Genomic DNA, 16,401 nt, shown 5'->3' with positions numbered 1-16,401 from the left:
TCCCCAACCACTATGGCACGACATCAAGAGCCGCTTGAAATGCTGAAAGCCAAGTGTGAGATGGAACACTCCTCCATCCAAGCCATAGTCTGTTCCAGCTCCTGCTGTTTCTGCTCTGCATGATCACTGTAGGCCTTGATAAGACGACGCGCTTTTTTAGGCTTGAAGCGCTCTGCCTTGATTTGGAGAAGCCTGCACAGGCAGAAGCGCCAGAAGCGTCTTTTTGCTATCGCCAGGCAACTGCAAAAATTCTGCTGCTGTCAATCACTTAGATAGTGAAGCTAATGGCATTAGTTAATGTTGTTAGCTAACTGAAGAAGAAAAAAAAACTTGCCCTCCATTTCAAACGCGGCACTAATTTGTCTTCAAGCCTGATGGCGTTTATTTTATCATGATATTCTCTGTTCGAGAAAACATATAGATTTTTTAATTTAACCTTTATTTAACCAGGAAAGTCCCATTGAGATTAAGAATCTCTTTTTCAAGGGAGACCTGGCCAAGGCAGGCAGCAGCATGAATAAAAACACATAATTATAGACAGAAAACACAAAAGGAGACTACTAACCAGGTAAATGAAAAACATTGACATCTTAAGGAATCTGCCTCTAATTCTTTCATTTTGGATTTAAAAGCATGTAATGAGATTAATTCATTGAGTTTCAAGTGATTCTGCAACATATTCCATGCCGAGGGTGCAGAATACACAAATTCCGTTTTTCCAATTTCCGTACGGGCATTTGGGACAGAGAGCATAAAGAAGTCCTGAGAAAGCAGAGAGTATTGTCCGGCACTTTTCTGCATGATAAAGACACATAGGTAGTATGGGAGCAGACCAAGAATTGCCTTATATATAAAAGTGTACCAGTGACAGAACCTACGGGTGGCCAGAGCAGGCCATCCTACCCGACAGTATAACTCACAGTGGTGAGTCAGAGCATTACAATTGGAACCTCAAGGAAGCATGGTAAGCTGTATCAACCATATGAAGACACTGAACAGAGGTATGCATATAAAAGATCACCATAGTCCAACATAGATAAAAAAAAAGTGGCGGCAACAAGTCGCTTTTTTACATTAACAGAAATACACAACTTATTTCAATTTCGTTATATAATTCAGTGTGGGCAGAAACAGAAGAAGAAAAAGAGAATGAAGTGAAGTCACTTTTAACAACAACAATGTCCACTCATGTAGATAGTTTGTCAGTAAGATTCCCAACTCCACTTCCTCATCTCTTGATAAGCTGCTATGCAGTTTTATTCAGAGTTTTATTCAAGTCTTGTGTATAATGGCAACATGCCTGGATCAATCCACATAAGTATGCAATTACAAATTAAATGAAAGAAGTGAGATTAAATTAAATTCTTTATCAGTGTTAACCTTACAATAATGTCACTACAAAATACATTTCTAATGTAAACTTTAGCTTCTGAAACCATGGAGCAAGAAACAATAGAAAACCTATTTTGTAATTGTATTTACAGGGAACTGTTTGGCACATTAGCCCCTCTAATGGCCAGGATTGCCATGGTTAGGTTTTGTGAAGCCAGCTACTGCAAAGACACCCCGACTATGTTGAACTTGCTTCAGGAGACAGGCCCCTGGTAAGATCATACTCCTATTATGGGAAACCTGGTCAAGATGCGCCATTTATGTTGCATTCGTGAACTGTTGAAAGTCATAAGTTCCGGCTTCCTACAAGGGAAAATGCGATTGACCAGCACTACAGGTCAGAATTCCAGGTTGGAAACCCAGTTCATGTCACGTCGGGAGTCAATATTCCCTGTGGGTCCAAGTACTACGGTGTCATTTCCCAGGGCCCTATGTTCCCCAGATTTATATGGCACATAATGGGAACATGACAAAGAGTCCTATGTTCCCAGGGTCCTATGTTCCCAGGGTCCTATGTTCCCCATATTTATATGGCACATAATGGAAACATGACAAAGGGTCCTATGTTCCCCAAATCTAGGGTTAGGGTTAGAGACCTTCAAAATCAAATAAAATGATAACCATTGGTTTTGTTGTGTTTATAGCTGTTTTGAAGCCTTGTTCCAATAAAAAAAACTGGATAATATTTATGAAATATTTTAACTTGAAACGGGAGGAGGGTTAATGTGTGTTAACAGAATATTGAACTGGGGAACATAGGACCCTAGGAACATAGGACCCTGGGAACATAGGAGCCTGGGAACATAGGACCCTGGGAACATAGGACCTTGGGAACTTAGGACCCTGGGAACATAGATATGCTCCCACTACTACAGGTATGTAAGAGACAAATTATATCTACATAGGTCCAAAATCACTGAACTTATCCTTTAAGTTTGATTTTCAGCTAGTTACCAGTTCCATGCTAACCAGCTAGCTACAACTGCTAAATGTCATTGACATAACATTAGCTGCTACATGGGGAATTGCATTCTACATTGGGCATAGAAAATCTTGCGAAACATGTTCCTCTCCTGGTTTTTCCAAGCCGGACCACTGGAACGCACGGAGCTCGTAATTACGACGTACCAGCTGGGAATTTATGGGAATTTACGACTTCCGACTTCGAATGGGACACAGCCATACTCCCACATTAAGCAGGTTACTGTGGCACGGAAACATCGCCATCTGTGCAAACTCAATTTAGCACAACAGTTATGGGTCCATTTTGATGTCAACAAAAAAAAAGCCCAACGACGAGCTCTATATTGGGGTCATTGTTTCTTTCCCTTGTATTAGAAGTAAGCCAGAACTTTTGCATGCTGTTTTGCTTTTGTGGACCGTTCCATCTGTGGACAGGAATATTCTGTTAACTGGTTTATCCACGGCAACATGGAGACCCAATCGCGGGTTATCAAAGCTGCGCGTAAACAGCTTAACCCGAAGAAGACCTTAACCGGAGTATGACCAATAGCTGGGCATGTAACCACAGCCAGTTTTCAAATCACTCCTCTTCCTTTCTCTCGCTTTACCCTCTGTCCCTCTCTCTCTCTCTCTCTCTCTCTCTCTCTCACGCAAAAACATAATCCACGGCGATGGATTTCAAACCGAGAGGCGGCTGATATGATATTCCGAAGGTGGCGATGTTGGTTGGGAGGCTGCCTGGCGGAAGGCCGGGTCATAATGAAGCGGTGCAGCTGCAGCGAAAAAAACGCCTCGGAGAGATCACAGGAGATCAAGACCCCCCCCCCACCCCCTACCACCCCCCCACCCCCACCCCGTCAAAGAACGCCTTGCCCTTGACAGCCAGCTTGTGGGACTTGGCTCACCGCTGGCCCCAGAACAACCAGCAGACAAATACCGGGCTTGGTTTAGCATACGCATGAGGGGTTTCTGGGAATGTGCCCTTGTGTAGCGGGTGTATGTGGAGGGTGGAGTACTGAGAATGACTAAGCGTGTGTGTGTGTGTGTGTGTGTGTGTGTGCAGGTACAGTAGCTGTGTTTGCACTCGTGCCTGGAACCTTTCCAACTAACTAAGGGCGAAACAACATATCAAAGAGAATGTACTGTAACTGCAGAAGGTGACAGCACTATACAAATACCAGGCAATGTTTTTATAAGGGTTTTCTCAGGATTTGTTTGTGTGTAAGTGTGTGCTGTGGAGCATGTACAACATCAGATATACAAGCATATTTGAGCCAGAGCGACACCTGAACACGCAGAACAAATTTACAAGTGTGTGATTAGAATGGGGGGGTTTGCATGTTTGATATTTACCTTTTATATGAACCTTTTCCCTGCTATTTTGATGCATTCATTTCATTGTATTTCAGTTTTCTGTACGTTTTTCTGCTTGCCATCATGCGCCGCAACAGCTGAAACTCTTATCTTAAACGCTCCTCTTCAGTTTTCTATCTTTAGCAGCCCGGCTGAGCGTTTTTAGGGATCTGTGCAAAACTTCTCAAACTCACCCGGCGCTTTATATTCAGTGTTTTATGGTAATTTCAGACACTGCAGTCGTGTCCCTTGTTATCATGGCAACGTAACTGCATGATTCCCTTCCCACAACTGTTTCTCATGGTTGACCCCGGAGGAAAACGTATCAAACGCGACTGGTGAAATGCCAAGTAATTCATGTAAATGAATCTTATTAATGCATTGAATTATTGTTCCAGTAGCAGGAATTATTTCCACTCAAACTGTTTGGAAATTTTGAATGAAGTGGCACACAGTAACTATCTATTCGAATTTATGGAATGTAATGGCACAACGGCAAATAAGAGATAAGATGAGTAAGATATATGTTCAACTTAAACTGGTTCAAATTCAACAGGCTGCATATTTCACTGAATAGTGTTTCAAAAGCAGTTTGGCAGAGGCTGTGGAGAGAGCTCAGGGGTAGCTTTGGATTCTGCAGTCAATGTCAAATTTTTTTATTTTGCTTTGTGTTATTCCAACTCTAGTGCAGGAAATTTTGCCTAATAATTTCTGATGACCTTGGAATGAACCGGCTGATCAAATCAGGCTCACAATCTCATCAAAATCAACTAAAAAAAGCTTGTCAGCGTGCTGCCGAATGGGGATTCGCACAGGCAAGTAGGCTTGGTTTTTCCTTTCTTGATGTGTTTTCAAATGCTAATCAGTATTAGTATATAATTTGTGAAGGCACAGCCCCTGGCCGGGTGCCACATCGCATTAATGCACTTGATTATGAAACTTAACATTATAAATTTGTGTATCACACGCAAAAGCAGGGGAGCTGCTATCACAAGACACCTTGTTTGCATAAAAAAGATAATAATACTGATAACATAAAAGCAACACAATATTAACAAACAAAACAATCCGCTCTAAGATTGGGAAGACCTGACCTGCTGACTCAATTAAGGGCCCGCTAATCAAAATTCAGGAAACATATTGTACTGCCAGCAAACAAATTAAGAACACTACTGTAGAACAATGATACCACGGCACGGCACAGTAAGCCATTAAGTGATGAGAGCATAAACACCAAAGTCATCCATGTGTCCCCAGTAGATCGTTGGCTCCAGTGCTCCATGCTAGCACTTTAGCACAGTGGTTCTCAACGTGGGGTCCGGGGACCACCAGGGGTCCTTGATGGGGGTTCCAGGGGGTCCCCAGCAATTGTTAAACTTCAGCATTATTTCATTTACAAGAAGTTAGAGAATTAGAAAATGTAGAAGATTGACTATTTTAGTCATAGTTTCACTGTTATCTCTCTACCTACAATACAGATAGTCATGGAATTGAGCACAAAATCATATCTAACAATAAAAATATTCTCAGATTTGGGTCCAAGAAACAAATTCTCATCAAATGGGGGTCTGTGGCTCTAATGTGGACTAAATTGGGGGTCCTTGATATGAAAAAGTTTGAGAATCACTGCTTTAGCATACACTATGTTGAGTGATAGCAGGCCACTAGCATTATCCAGACTGAGCTTTTAGTCTGGTTGGAAGTGGTTTTTATTATACATTTAAAAAATGATATATCATGAAGTCATAGCTAATGTAGCTAGTTTTATTTTTGGACCTATAGATAGAGCAACCACATATTCATCTGGTGCACAGTGATATTTAACTCTACACAGTCTCCCATCGCCCACCACCTGCACTTCCTATGGAAACAGGGAAAGTAGTCCCTGCTAGTTCAACAGTATAATAGTAACATATAACAGTATAATATGATATTTTAGTACATTCTGTGTTTGTTTTTTCAATTTACTTACACAAAACTGCTAGACTTAGCCTTAGCTTTAGAGCTGCTACAAGTTCTCATTTATTTTCTCACTTTTGAGATAATGCTAGTGGCTTAGTATCACTCGACATGTGTATGCTAAAGTGTTAGCATGGAGCACTGGAGCCAATGATCTCTCAAACCTGGCAAGAACAGACTATGTCTGATTAAACATAACGAATGGAAGTCCTGACTCCATAAATGGGCAGGTGCTGAAAACGCATGAAAATCCCATGCATGTGGGTCAAACTTAATGTAGCTAACTGGAAGCGCAAGTAATGTTATACAATATTAATTAATATATTACAACACTGCGACTGAAACTACACATTTCATGGCATATGCCCTAATTAATGTGCTGTACTTTCCAACTCTGCCTTGACTTAATATCACCAAATGTAACTAATCTATCAATACTTGTATCTAATTTTATAGTAGCATAAAAATGGAACTTAATTAACAATAAACCTGCATTAGATGTTGAAGAAAAAACCAGGATAGAAGCCTTGTGATTGGACTTAAAATAGGATTGCATTGATGGGATTAATTTACACGTCGGCGGATCGTATCAAACTACTTGATACTGTAATTAAACACGTTTGATATCAATCATGGACATGTTTGTCATTATGTAATGACACGGCAATGCTGCAAGACCATTTCTGCTACCAGCTGCAGCATATTTTCCCCTCAAACAGCAACATGGTCTCTTGATAATGCCCTACTGGACACAGAAGATTTTCCTCCACAGCTACAACCATGCTAAAGTATATGCTTCTGTCCATTTTATGTTTTGCATTGTGCCTTAGCACTAGGATCCTGTTGTGTATCTCGTATGCCAGTATGTACTGTATCATGGGGAAGTTTGAGCATATAATGTTACAGGTAGTTAACGCAGGTTTGGTTTGCACAGACTGGCTTTTTTGGAGTTACATTGATTAATATTGGCCGTTATTCCGCCCGCAATGACACAGGTCAATGACACAATGTTGCACAGCAAAAAAACACGAGCAGAACTGAAGAAATTTGAATATTACGTCTCAACATTCACACCAATGACATTGAGCTCTCTTGATTCTGAAATGCAGGTCCAATGTATTAAGCATATAAATAACCTCAAAATCGACTCCAAATTCATAAAAATCGGCCCACCAGGAGTTGAAATATGGCCACTTCTGGTTTAAAGAGCCATTTTGAATTTTGAAAATGTCAGAAATTCATCCTCAATAACCCCCAAAAACCACTCCAATATTGTCCAAATCGGTCAAGCAGTTGCTGAAATATTGTCCATATAGGTGATTATGCTAATTAATGCTGATTATGCAAATTGCCCAACATATGCAAGTTAGCATCCGGCAGTTTCTAAATGCTGGGGACCCATACTGTACATTTCTAACTTTCCGGGTTCACAATAGGGCTCTATAGGCTGGCAAATAGACTATAACCCCATTTGGACTCAATGTTAAGACAGCTGACTCCGGAGCCAATATTCTCTGTGGGTCCAAAGCACTACAGGTATGTAAGAGACAAAGGTCCAAAATCACCAAACTTATCCTTTTAATCACAGTGAAGAGAGTGAATGTCATTTGCACAGTACTCACGCCTCATGTCTCTGAAGTAGATGGTCTGTCTGTTGGGGTTGAGCAGCTGGATCACCGAGTCGTCGTTGTCCTTCACCCGGCAGCTAATGGTAGCCATCTCGCCTTCCACCACCGACACATTGTCCGTCACCAGGTTCTGACTCACCACTGCACAGGAGAAAGAGAGGAACATATGGATTAGAATCGGTGCATCCCAGTAGTATCCCAAAGGTAGATTCCCTGGAACTTCCCTAGGTCTTGAAGGAAGGGGGGGAAACTGCCTGATTGACTTTTTCCGGAATATCGACTCCGGCCCCTGCTCACACATTACCCCCCCCCCCCCCGGGACGTGGAAAATTTCCGGCAGATTTCTGGGTGAAGCCGCACATGTCGAAGGACCTTAAATAAATAAAAACCCCTCAGCAATGCCTGCTTGCTTATCACCAAAGATGCCAAGGAAATCAAACAAGAATCTCAAGGATTACATTACATTTCCACAGTAGCTGCCGGGGATGTGATAGGGAGGTCAGTGTGTAAAATATACAGGATGGTTATAAGCGGAGAGTGTTGTAACTAAGCAGGGACGCAGCTGTGTGTATTGTTCTAGAAAATAATAATAATAATTGATTACATTTATATAGCACTTTTCTAAGTACTCAAAGCGCTTCTTATCTAAATATTCTTTGTATCTAAATATTCTTAGATACTTGGTTTTCACCTCAGACAATGGACAATGCAGTATATTAATAGAAAGCAGCTCACAGGTCACAGGTGTCATCTGAGCCTGCATTGCCATTGGCATGAGTCTACACTTTACTAATAATAATAATAAACTTTATATAGCACCTTTCCAAAACAGGGCTTACAGGGTGCTTTACAGGGTAAAAGCAAACTTGAAATCATGAGGTGTTAATCATAAAAACACTAAGAACAAATATAAAACAATATATAGAATAAGCAATAAAACAACAAACACAGTAATAAAACATAACAATAAAAAAAAAGATAAAACAATACAAACAAATGGTGTAGAAAAGGTAAGATGGGATCACAGGAAAGCGAGCATGCATAAAAGTTCTTTGGTTATACTTTAATGAGAATATGTTGCTTTATCTGACCAGTACAGAAAGTTCTTGACCTCCATCAGATCAAGAAAATCAAACAAAATAAAACAGAAAACTCATATGGAATGCTCCGTTTCTTATGGATCCAGGTTGCAAAGATGACGCATTAGCATTCACAAGCTCTCAATTGAGGTTGAGAAGAAACGTATGGATAAAAAGCCTTTGCGAACCCCCCCCCCCCCACGGCTCACCTCCTACATAGTTCCAAAAATAACATCACAAACGCATCCCACCCTAGGAGGCTAAAAGGCCCGACTCAGGGGCGGAGAAGGGGCGAGAAGAGAGAGAGGGAAGGTAAAAGAGCGAGAAACATCAAATGCTAATTTGCATGCCTCAGTTGTCAAGCACCTCTAAATATCCCTGCCATTTAGGAGACAAGGAGGACGAGGTGGGAAGAGAAGAAATTGCATCCTCTGATGCCGACAGATAAGGATAGACAGCTTAACAAACGAGATTCAAATCAGCTCCCCCTCGGTGGCCCCCCCCCCGAACACGGCGGCGAAATAAATGAACCTCGCCCGCCTTTAATATTCCAAGACCGACACTCGTTTTTTTTTTTTTTCAAAGATGCGGCGGAGGCGGAGGCGGAGGCGGGGGTGGGCATCTGGTTATGATAATACGCTAACATACTAACAAAATGTATTTCGAGGGATCCGACTGAAGGTTACGGGGCGTTTTTTTCCCGAGGCGTCTGCCGAGTCGCCGTCTAAAGCGAGGCAGAGAGTGTAGGGAGAGTTAAGGGGGAGGACTTCAAAGGGCGGGCCTCGTCTTGTCGGGTGCCCGCTTAATTGTTCTTCGCGGCGGTAAATAAACAACTCTGACATGTGCTAGAAGGCGGTGAAGGGGGGGGGGGGGGGGGGGGGTTGGGGGGCTTTTACTCTACACTAATTAATGGGCAACATAACAAACGTGTGCTTGACGCCACCTAGGACATTGTCAGAGGTGTCGACTTAAGAACACTCGACCTCAGTGGGCAGAGGGGGTTTTAAAAGCTGCAACAGGCAACATTTTTTCACATTAAAGTAATAATAAGTAAATAGGATATTTTATACATTATCAGTCTGTGTCTGTGACCATGCGTGTTCATGCTTAAATCCCTCTGTTTTGCGGGAAATTGTTCAGGATGTAAACTGTTTGCTGTGGTTGTGGCTATTAGGGCTGTCGACGAATATTCTAAATTCCATTATATACCGTGATCTTTGCTTTAAAAACCATATCAGTAATGTGTGCAAAACGTTTACGTGATATTTCTAAGGTCCGTGACATGCTTTCCACTGCTGACTGTGAAAAACTTGTGAATGCTTTTGTGACAACCAGGCTAGACTACTGTAATTCCCTCCTATCCGGATTACCCGAGAACTCAATTACCACTCTTCAAAGAGTTCAGAATGCCGCTGCCAGGATAATAACTCGCACTAGACTGAGAGACCGCATCACACCTGTTCTTTAAATCTCTTCATTGGCTACCTGTATCTTCCAGAATCGATTTTAAGATCATCTTATATAGTTTTTGAATGTCTTCATGGTCACCGCCCTACCCTACCTCAGCGATATGACAGTGAGATATGTACCATGTGGATCACTTGGATCATCCAATAGCAGTATGCTGACACATCGAAAATTAGGCTTAAGAGTGGTGAGTCAGCATTTAGGAACTCCCTCCCAGATAAATTAAGAGCCACTGATACACTCAACACTTTCAAGAAGCATCTTAAAACACATCTTTTTACCATTGCTTTTAATTAGGTGGAGGTAAATTGGTTTACATGTATTTAGTGTTGTTGTTTTTTTTTTCTTTAACTTCTGTGTATTTAAATTGTGTCCTTTGTTGTCCTTTTTACTATTGTTTTTATTGTTTTACTCCTTTTATTTCTTTGTTTTTATGCCTTTTTATTCTGTGAAGCACTTTGTAAACAGTCTTGTTAAAAGATGCTATACAAATAAAGTTATTATTATTATATAATCGAATTGTAAAAAAAAAACAGAGAGAGAGAGAGAGAGAGAGAGTAAATGAAGTTTTACGGTATAGGACATTATTTTATTTGTTTATTTTGTAATGTATAGGTATATTTATTTAAACAAAAACATGTCTTTTAAAAGATCTACATACCTACACAAGTAGTTATGTCTCTCATTGTATTGGTTTGCCCTCTTATGGACATAATGCGCAAAAATAGATATTCAAATGGTTCGAACCTATGTGTTTTTTTTAGAAGGAATAATCAAATGTCATTTCTGGCCAATTTTGACAGCCCTAGTGGCCATCAAGGTGAGGCTAGTAACAACAACAAAGGAGGAAAGCTGCAAGAAAAGAATGAACAGCAAAGCTAGATGTTCAGAAACACAGTTAACACCAGCGTTGCTTTTTTTAATTAGAGATTGGCTGCGTTTGCCGCCTGCTTCTTTAACGCCTGTAGAGGCTTTACAGACGCTGGTTACCTCAGCCTCAGGCTGGATGACAGCTCATCAAGATGAGTGACAAGTGTTGGAGTGGGAACTTGACCAACTGAGGGGGAGGAGGGCGGGACTAGCAATCCACTCCCTGCCACAAGGGGAAAAGTCTCTTATTGTAGCTTTAAGTGAGATGCATTTGGAACAGCCTACAGTCCTGCTGCACTGAAGACAATTGCTCATAAGTGAAATGCACATTATGATGCTATGATGATGGCACCTCAGTGATAGTGGGAGCAATATATAATTGGTAGTCTGAGCTGTGCTTAATGCATTTCCTCTGAGTGCATAAATCTGTCACTTAATTTGGCTTATTCCCATCACAGATGAGACTGTGCATTCCCACATTAACACAACGGCACTATTACCATCCATTCAGCCACTAAACAGACAAAGCGGCTGACAGCGGAACACCAGAATACACACCGACTAGATTGTGGAATATACAACATATGTCAACACCAAAAGTCAGAAGCAGCATGGAAAACGGAGGCAAGCTCAGCCTCTACAAAGACTGTGTTAGTATTCAGCAAAGCTTTGAAGTGCACATCTTTCCAATCTGCCATGCAATATGAGCTACACTGCCTGGAAACTGGAAATGGCAGAAGAATCTACATAAATCTGGGACAGGCAACTCTCCGCTGCGTGGTCAGAAATAAGAACGTTGGTTTATTGCCTTCGTATTCCTGGGCAAGACAACGGGAGGAAAAACTAGCTGCTGTTATGCATTATGTAATTGATTATTGAATAACTTAATGACTGGAGGATTATCGCTCACCGACTGATGAAATACTACTTAAAGGCTGTTTGGGAAAAGGGGATTTCTCTATCCTTCATCCGAGTGACTAATCTAAGGTTGCTCTCTTTACGTTAGGTTTCAGTGTCAAGAGTTAAAAAAAAACGCTTGCTGATGCCTAACATGAACAGATTTTAATGAAACTCTTTTTTTGTAAGTAATTCATGGGCTTTCTGAGGCTGTGAGTATTGATCACTCTGGCCTCGGTCAGAGCTGCCTCCAAGCTGGAGAGTTAAAACTGTCCAAAAACCCTCTGCCGCTCCACAGGGTTTAAGAGAATGAGATATTCTCTTTTTGTTGGTTTTTTAATATAGTATATATTAACGATATCAGAGGTGTGTTTTTCAGATAACATTCTTAACAAGCATTTTAATGATGTTATGAAGCAATGATTCACCTTTTTTCTTTGATCATATATTGCATACATCTTTAATTTTGATATTCATTTTAATACTGCATAGATTTCAGAACTTTAAAAATGTCATATTGTGCATATTTTTCATTCATTCTTTTTGGATCAGTATGCTCTACTGCTGTTACTTTGCACACACTGTAATCCATCTATCTCATACTTTTCATATACATATTTCTACTTAATATAGCCTAGTGTTGTAATTGTCGTAGTGGTGGAAGAAGTACTGAGATCTTTTACTTCAGTAAAAGTAGCAATACAACAATGTAAAGATACTCCATTACAAGTAAAAGTCCTGCATTCAAAATCTTACTTAAGTAAAAGTACATAAGTATTGGCAGCAAAATGTACTTAGAGTATCAAAGTAAACGTACTCATTATGCAAACTGTCCCCATTTAGAGAGTTATATTTTTCATAAATTATTGGAATATTAATACTGATTTATTGACATACATGTACATGTAAGCAGCATTTTAAAGTTGTCAACGTGAAGCTAATCTTAACAATTTAGCTATACTTTTGGGTAGTCTAATCTATAACAATGCTATTTTATAGTTATTTTATAAAGATAATCAAATGTTTTAAATATAAATTATTGATCTGAAAAGTAACTAGTAACTATAGCTGTGAAATAAATGTAATGGAGTAAAAAGTACAATATTTCCCTGTAAAATGTAGTGGAGTATAAGTACAAAGTAGCATAAAATGGAAATACTCAAGTAAAGTACAAGTACCTCAAAATTGTACTTAAGTACAGTACTTGAGTAAATGTACTTCGTTACTTTCCACCACTGAATTGTCGGTTGCATTATGTTTAATACCCCCTATTTGTTTTACACTTATTTATACTGTATCCTATTACTATTTGCTGCGGCAATGACCCAATTTGTCCCCACCGATTCCTTTCAAGTTTCATCTGATCTTATCTACCTGTGACATTTCTCTAAATTTTCAACGGCCAGCAGCATATTTGGCCTACGGGCCACTAAGGTTACAATTCAGCCCTTGGCCATCCATGTCAAAAAGCAGAGGCAGCCGGTCCCAGATTAAAGTTGTCAGACGATGACACTCCAGACCACGCTGCACAAAGCTAGCCTCAGGCCCGGATTCACTAAGACTGTAATGGGAGAGAAAATGCCATGTTCCATTTTTAACCGGGGCTAAAAATGGCATGTTTGCATTTGATTCACTGAGAATTAATGTATGCATATCAGGCTGAGCCACACACATGGATTTTCACCATGAAATCAAACCCATTGTACAACCCACATCAGGCAAACTACAATGGCCTCATTATCTCGATGTTATTCATCTCGCCAGATAAGGCTTTGTTCGATGTCGTTTTGCACATAATAAATATCTTGTACTTGAGATTGAAGGATAAAAAGATTGCTGCAAATATGAAATATTAATCCAGACTCACTCATACTACATCATCTACTACATGTATCTGTTTTTTTGGGGGGGTTTCGTTTATCACCAAGGCATTAGTACGAGTATTAGTAGTAGTAGTAGGAGTGTTACCTTTTTTTTTTTTTTATAAATTCATGCATAAATAGATAGATATAATTTTATTTATGTGTCACTCCTCAACATACAGGTCAAACAGAGCAACAAACACAGTATTCCAATAAAAAATGAGGTTGAGGACCACTCATTTAGAGTTATGAGACAGGCTAAAAATAATACACATTAAAAAAAAAATACTAGAATATATATACAGTACTGTGCAAAAGTCTTAGGCATATGTCAAAGAAATCCATAAAGCGAAGATGCTTTCAAAACTAATGGAATGAAAAGTTTCTGAATATCAAAAATTTACAATAAACAGCAGTCTACTGACACACTAATGCAGAAAACAAATAAACATCTAAGACTTCTAAGAAATGTATATAAAAAATCTAGGGTGCCTAAGACTTTTGCACAGTACTGTATATATATATGTACATACATATATACATACACACACATAAGTAGTACATACATTCGTACAGATACATTGATACACATACACATACATACACACACACACACACACAGTGAGAAACATGATGCGCCAAGATCTTACATGTGCTCAACTTTTTTTTTTTGCCATGCTGCCATCTGCACTGGTTGTTATCACCAACTTTTTGGAGATGTTAATTTCCCTCCGACATTTCAAGGGACAAGATGTGTATCCGCGTACATGGTTAGTGAACGGCATACAATGATGTTCTTCTCCTGCTGATAAAAACATGACAACCCGTAGTGAATTGAGTGTGCGAGTGTGTGTGTGTGAGAAAGAGAGAGCAAGAGTGTGTGTCTGTTTTCCAATGTCTGATTGCATTCCATCTCGCCTGATTGCGTGTTCTCACAATGTGTGCGAGCGCGGCTGACCGTGTGTGTGTGTGTGTGTGTGTGTGCTTGTGTCATTGACTGCAAGGGTTCATTTCTGAGCAATGTTCCTGAATGTGGGTGTATGAATAGAGCAATATTACCCAAGAGGGCATTCTTTACCATGTTTATGAGTACAAGTCATGCAAGGTAATGATGCAATAGATGCAAGGCAGCACTGAAGTACAGCAATGGCATACCCATAATCACAGTAAAGAACGCCCTTAAGGGTGTTATGGACTTTGTAGAATCGTTACCAACTTTTGAGCTGACTGCAATGTTGTTTTCAAAGTATTGCATATACATACAGTAAGAACAGAAAACAACTGTAAACAAGAAAGAGACAATACTAGGTTCCAGCGACATGGCCGACGTGGTTGTAATGTCTCTTTGACCAATCAGATTGCTTGGCTCTCACTACCGAAAAGTCGGCGATGAACAATAGTTCTGTCTGACGAGTGAGAAATGTAAAAGAAATTGATTCCAGCCATTCAAAGCTTCCCAGTTCTCGCCAACTTTTATTTCAAAGACAACAGGGATAGACGCTTGGAGAACATTCGTTGTTGGGGTCGATGGTAAGTTATAGCTAGCTACGTTAAAGGAATAGTTCATCCAAAAATGAAACTTCTGTCATCATCTCCTCACCCTCATGCCAAATGAAACACAGGTGAAATTTGTTAGTCCATATAACACACAGGGAGGTTGCCAGCACAACTTGGTAGCAGCCTTCTCCAAAACAACTGAAGTCAATGGGGACCTGTTCTTTAGAGTTCCAACACAAAAACAGCCAATCACACTGTGAATAGAAAGACCTATACACCATTATTTGTTGCAAATCAATCAGCTGTAGTTAAGATTTGCACTAAATGATGGTGTAAATATACTGTAGGTCTTTTTGGAACTCTGAAGAACTGGTCCCCACTGACTTCAGTTGTTTTGGAGAAGGCTGCTATGGAGTTGGGCTGCAACCTCCCTGTGTGTTATATGGACAAACTTCACCTGTGTTTCAACTGGCATGAGGGGGAGTAGATGATGACAGAATTTTCATTTTTGGGTGAACTATTCTTTTAACTCATCAAAATAATGTAACGCTATGAAAGGCAAGACCAAAGCAGCTAAACATACGGTTGCCCTGTTCAGAACTTTGTAGCCGCAGGCCTCTACATAGACGCAGTCGTAAGCCTCTCACACCGCCCACAGTCGGTCAGAACAGAGCGACCCGTCAACCGAGTTGCTCACAGTGTGAACGCAGTGTCAGTGCAGTGAGCTGACAACTAGAGGCAGCCAAGAAAAGGTCAGAATCATTGTATGACCTGTCCACCTCGCACAGCGGAATCCCTCGTGGAGTGGTTTTGGAGGAGACGATTTGAGTAAGTCCTATCATGACAAGTATACAGGCAACTGCCAAATTATAGAAACAGTAAATGATGTATACAGTGTGTATTGAAGGAATGTAAGTGCATGCATTTTCCTGGCATGTCTAGGGTCCATTTAACCCTTCAGGCAGGAGTTTTAAGGACATTTTAGGTAGATTGTCCTGTTAGCTGTCAAGTTAGCTGTTAAGTGATGAGAATATAGACGTTCAATATTATCCATGTTCCATGGCATATACTGTGTTGAGTGATAGTAGTCTCCATGCTAACACTTTAGCATACACTATGTTGAATGATAGTAGTCTCCATGCTAACACTTTAGCATTTATACTATGTTGAGTGATAGTAGTCTCGATGCTAACACTTTAGCATACACTATGTTACTTTAGCATATACTATGTTGAGTGATAGTAGTCTCCATGCTAACACTTTTGCATACACTATGTTGACTGATAGTAGTCTCCATGCTAACAGTTTAGCATACTTTGTTACTTTAGCATATACTATGTTGAGTGATAGTAGTCTCGATGCTTACACTTTAGCATACACTATGTTGACTGATAGTAGTCTCACTTTAACATACACTATGTTGACTGATAAAAG

At 40.2% G+C, this 16,401-nt stretch overlaps 1 protein-coding gene across 1 annotated transcript in view; it reads right to left on the bottom strand.

Moving 5' to 3' along the window:
* LOC139665973 (cell adhesion molecule 1-like) overlaps nucleotides 1-7,436 on the bottom strand; it is a gene marked incomplete at both ends in the record, with an annotated part of 60,007 nt that extends 52,571 nt beyond the window's left edge. Inside the window, one exon of the mRNA XM_071545040.1 lies at nucleotides 7,290-7,436. Coding sequence (XP_071401141.1) covers nucleotides 7,290-7,436 — 147 coding nt within the window. The remainder of the gene's footprint in view (nucleotides 1-7,289) is intronic.
* Nucleotides 7,437-16,401: the final 8,965 nt, after the last annotated feature.

This window comes from Centroberyx affinis, unplaced genomic scaffold (assembly GCF_046629955.1).
Source record: "Centroberyx affinis isolate AG114_WGS23_722 - 3 ecotype Tasmania unplaced genomic scaffold, CSIRO-AGI_Caff_v1 ptg004753l_1, whole genome shotgun sequence".
Taxonomy (NCBI): domain Eukaryota; kingdom Metazoa; phylum Chordata; class Actinopteri; order Beryciformes; family Berycidae; genus Centroberyx; species Centroberyx affinis.
Note: the sequence above shows the minus strand (reverse complement) of the source record. Positions and strands in the feature narration are given on the sequence as shown.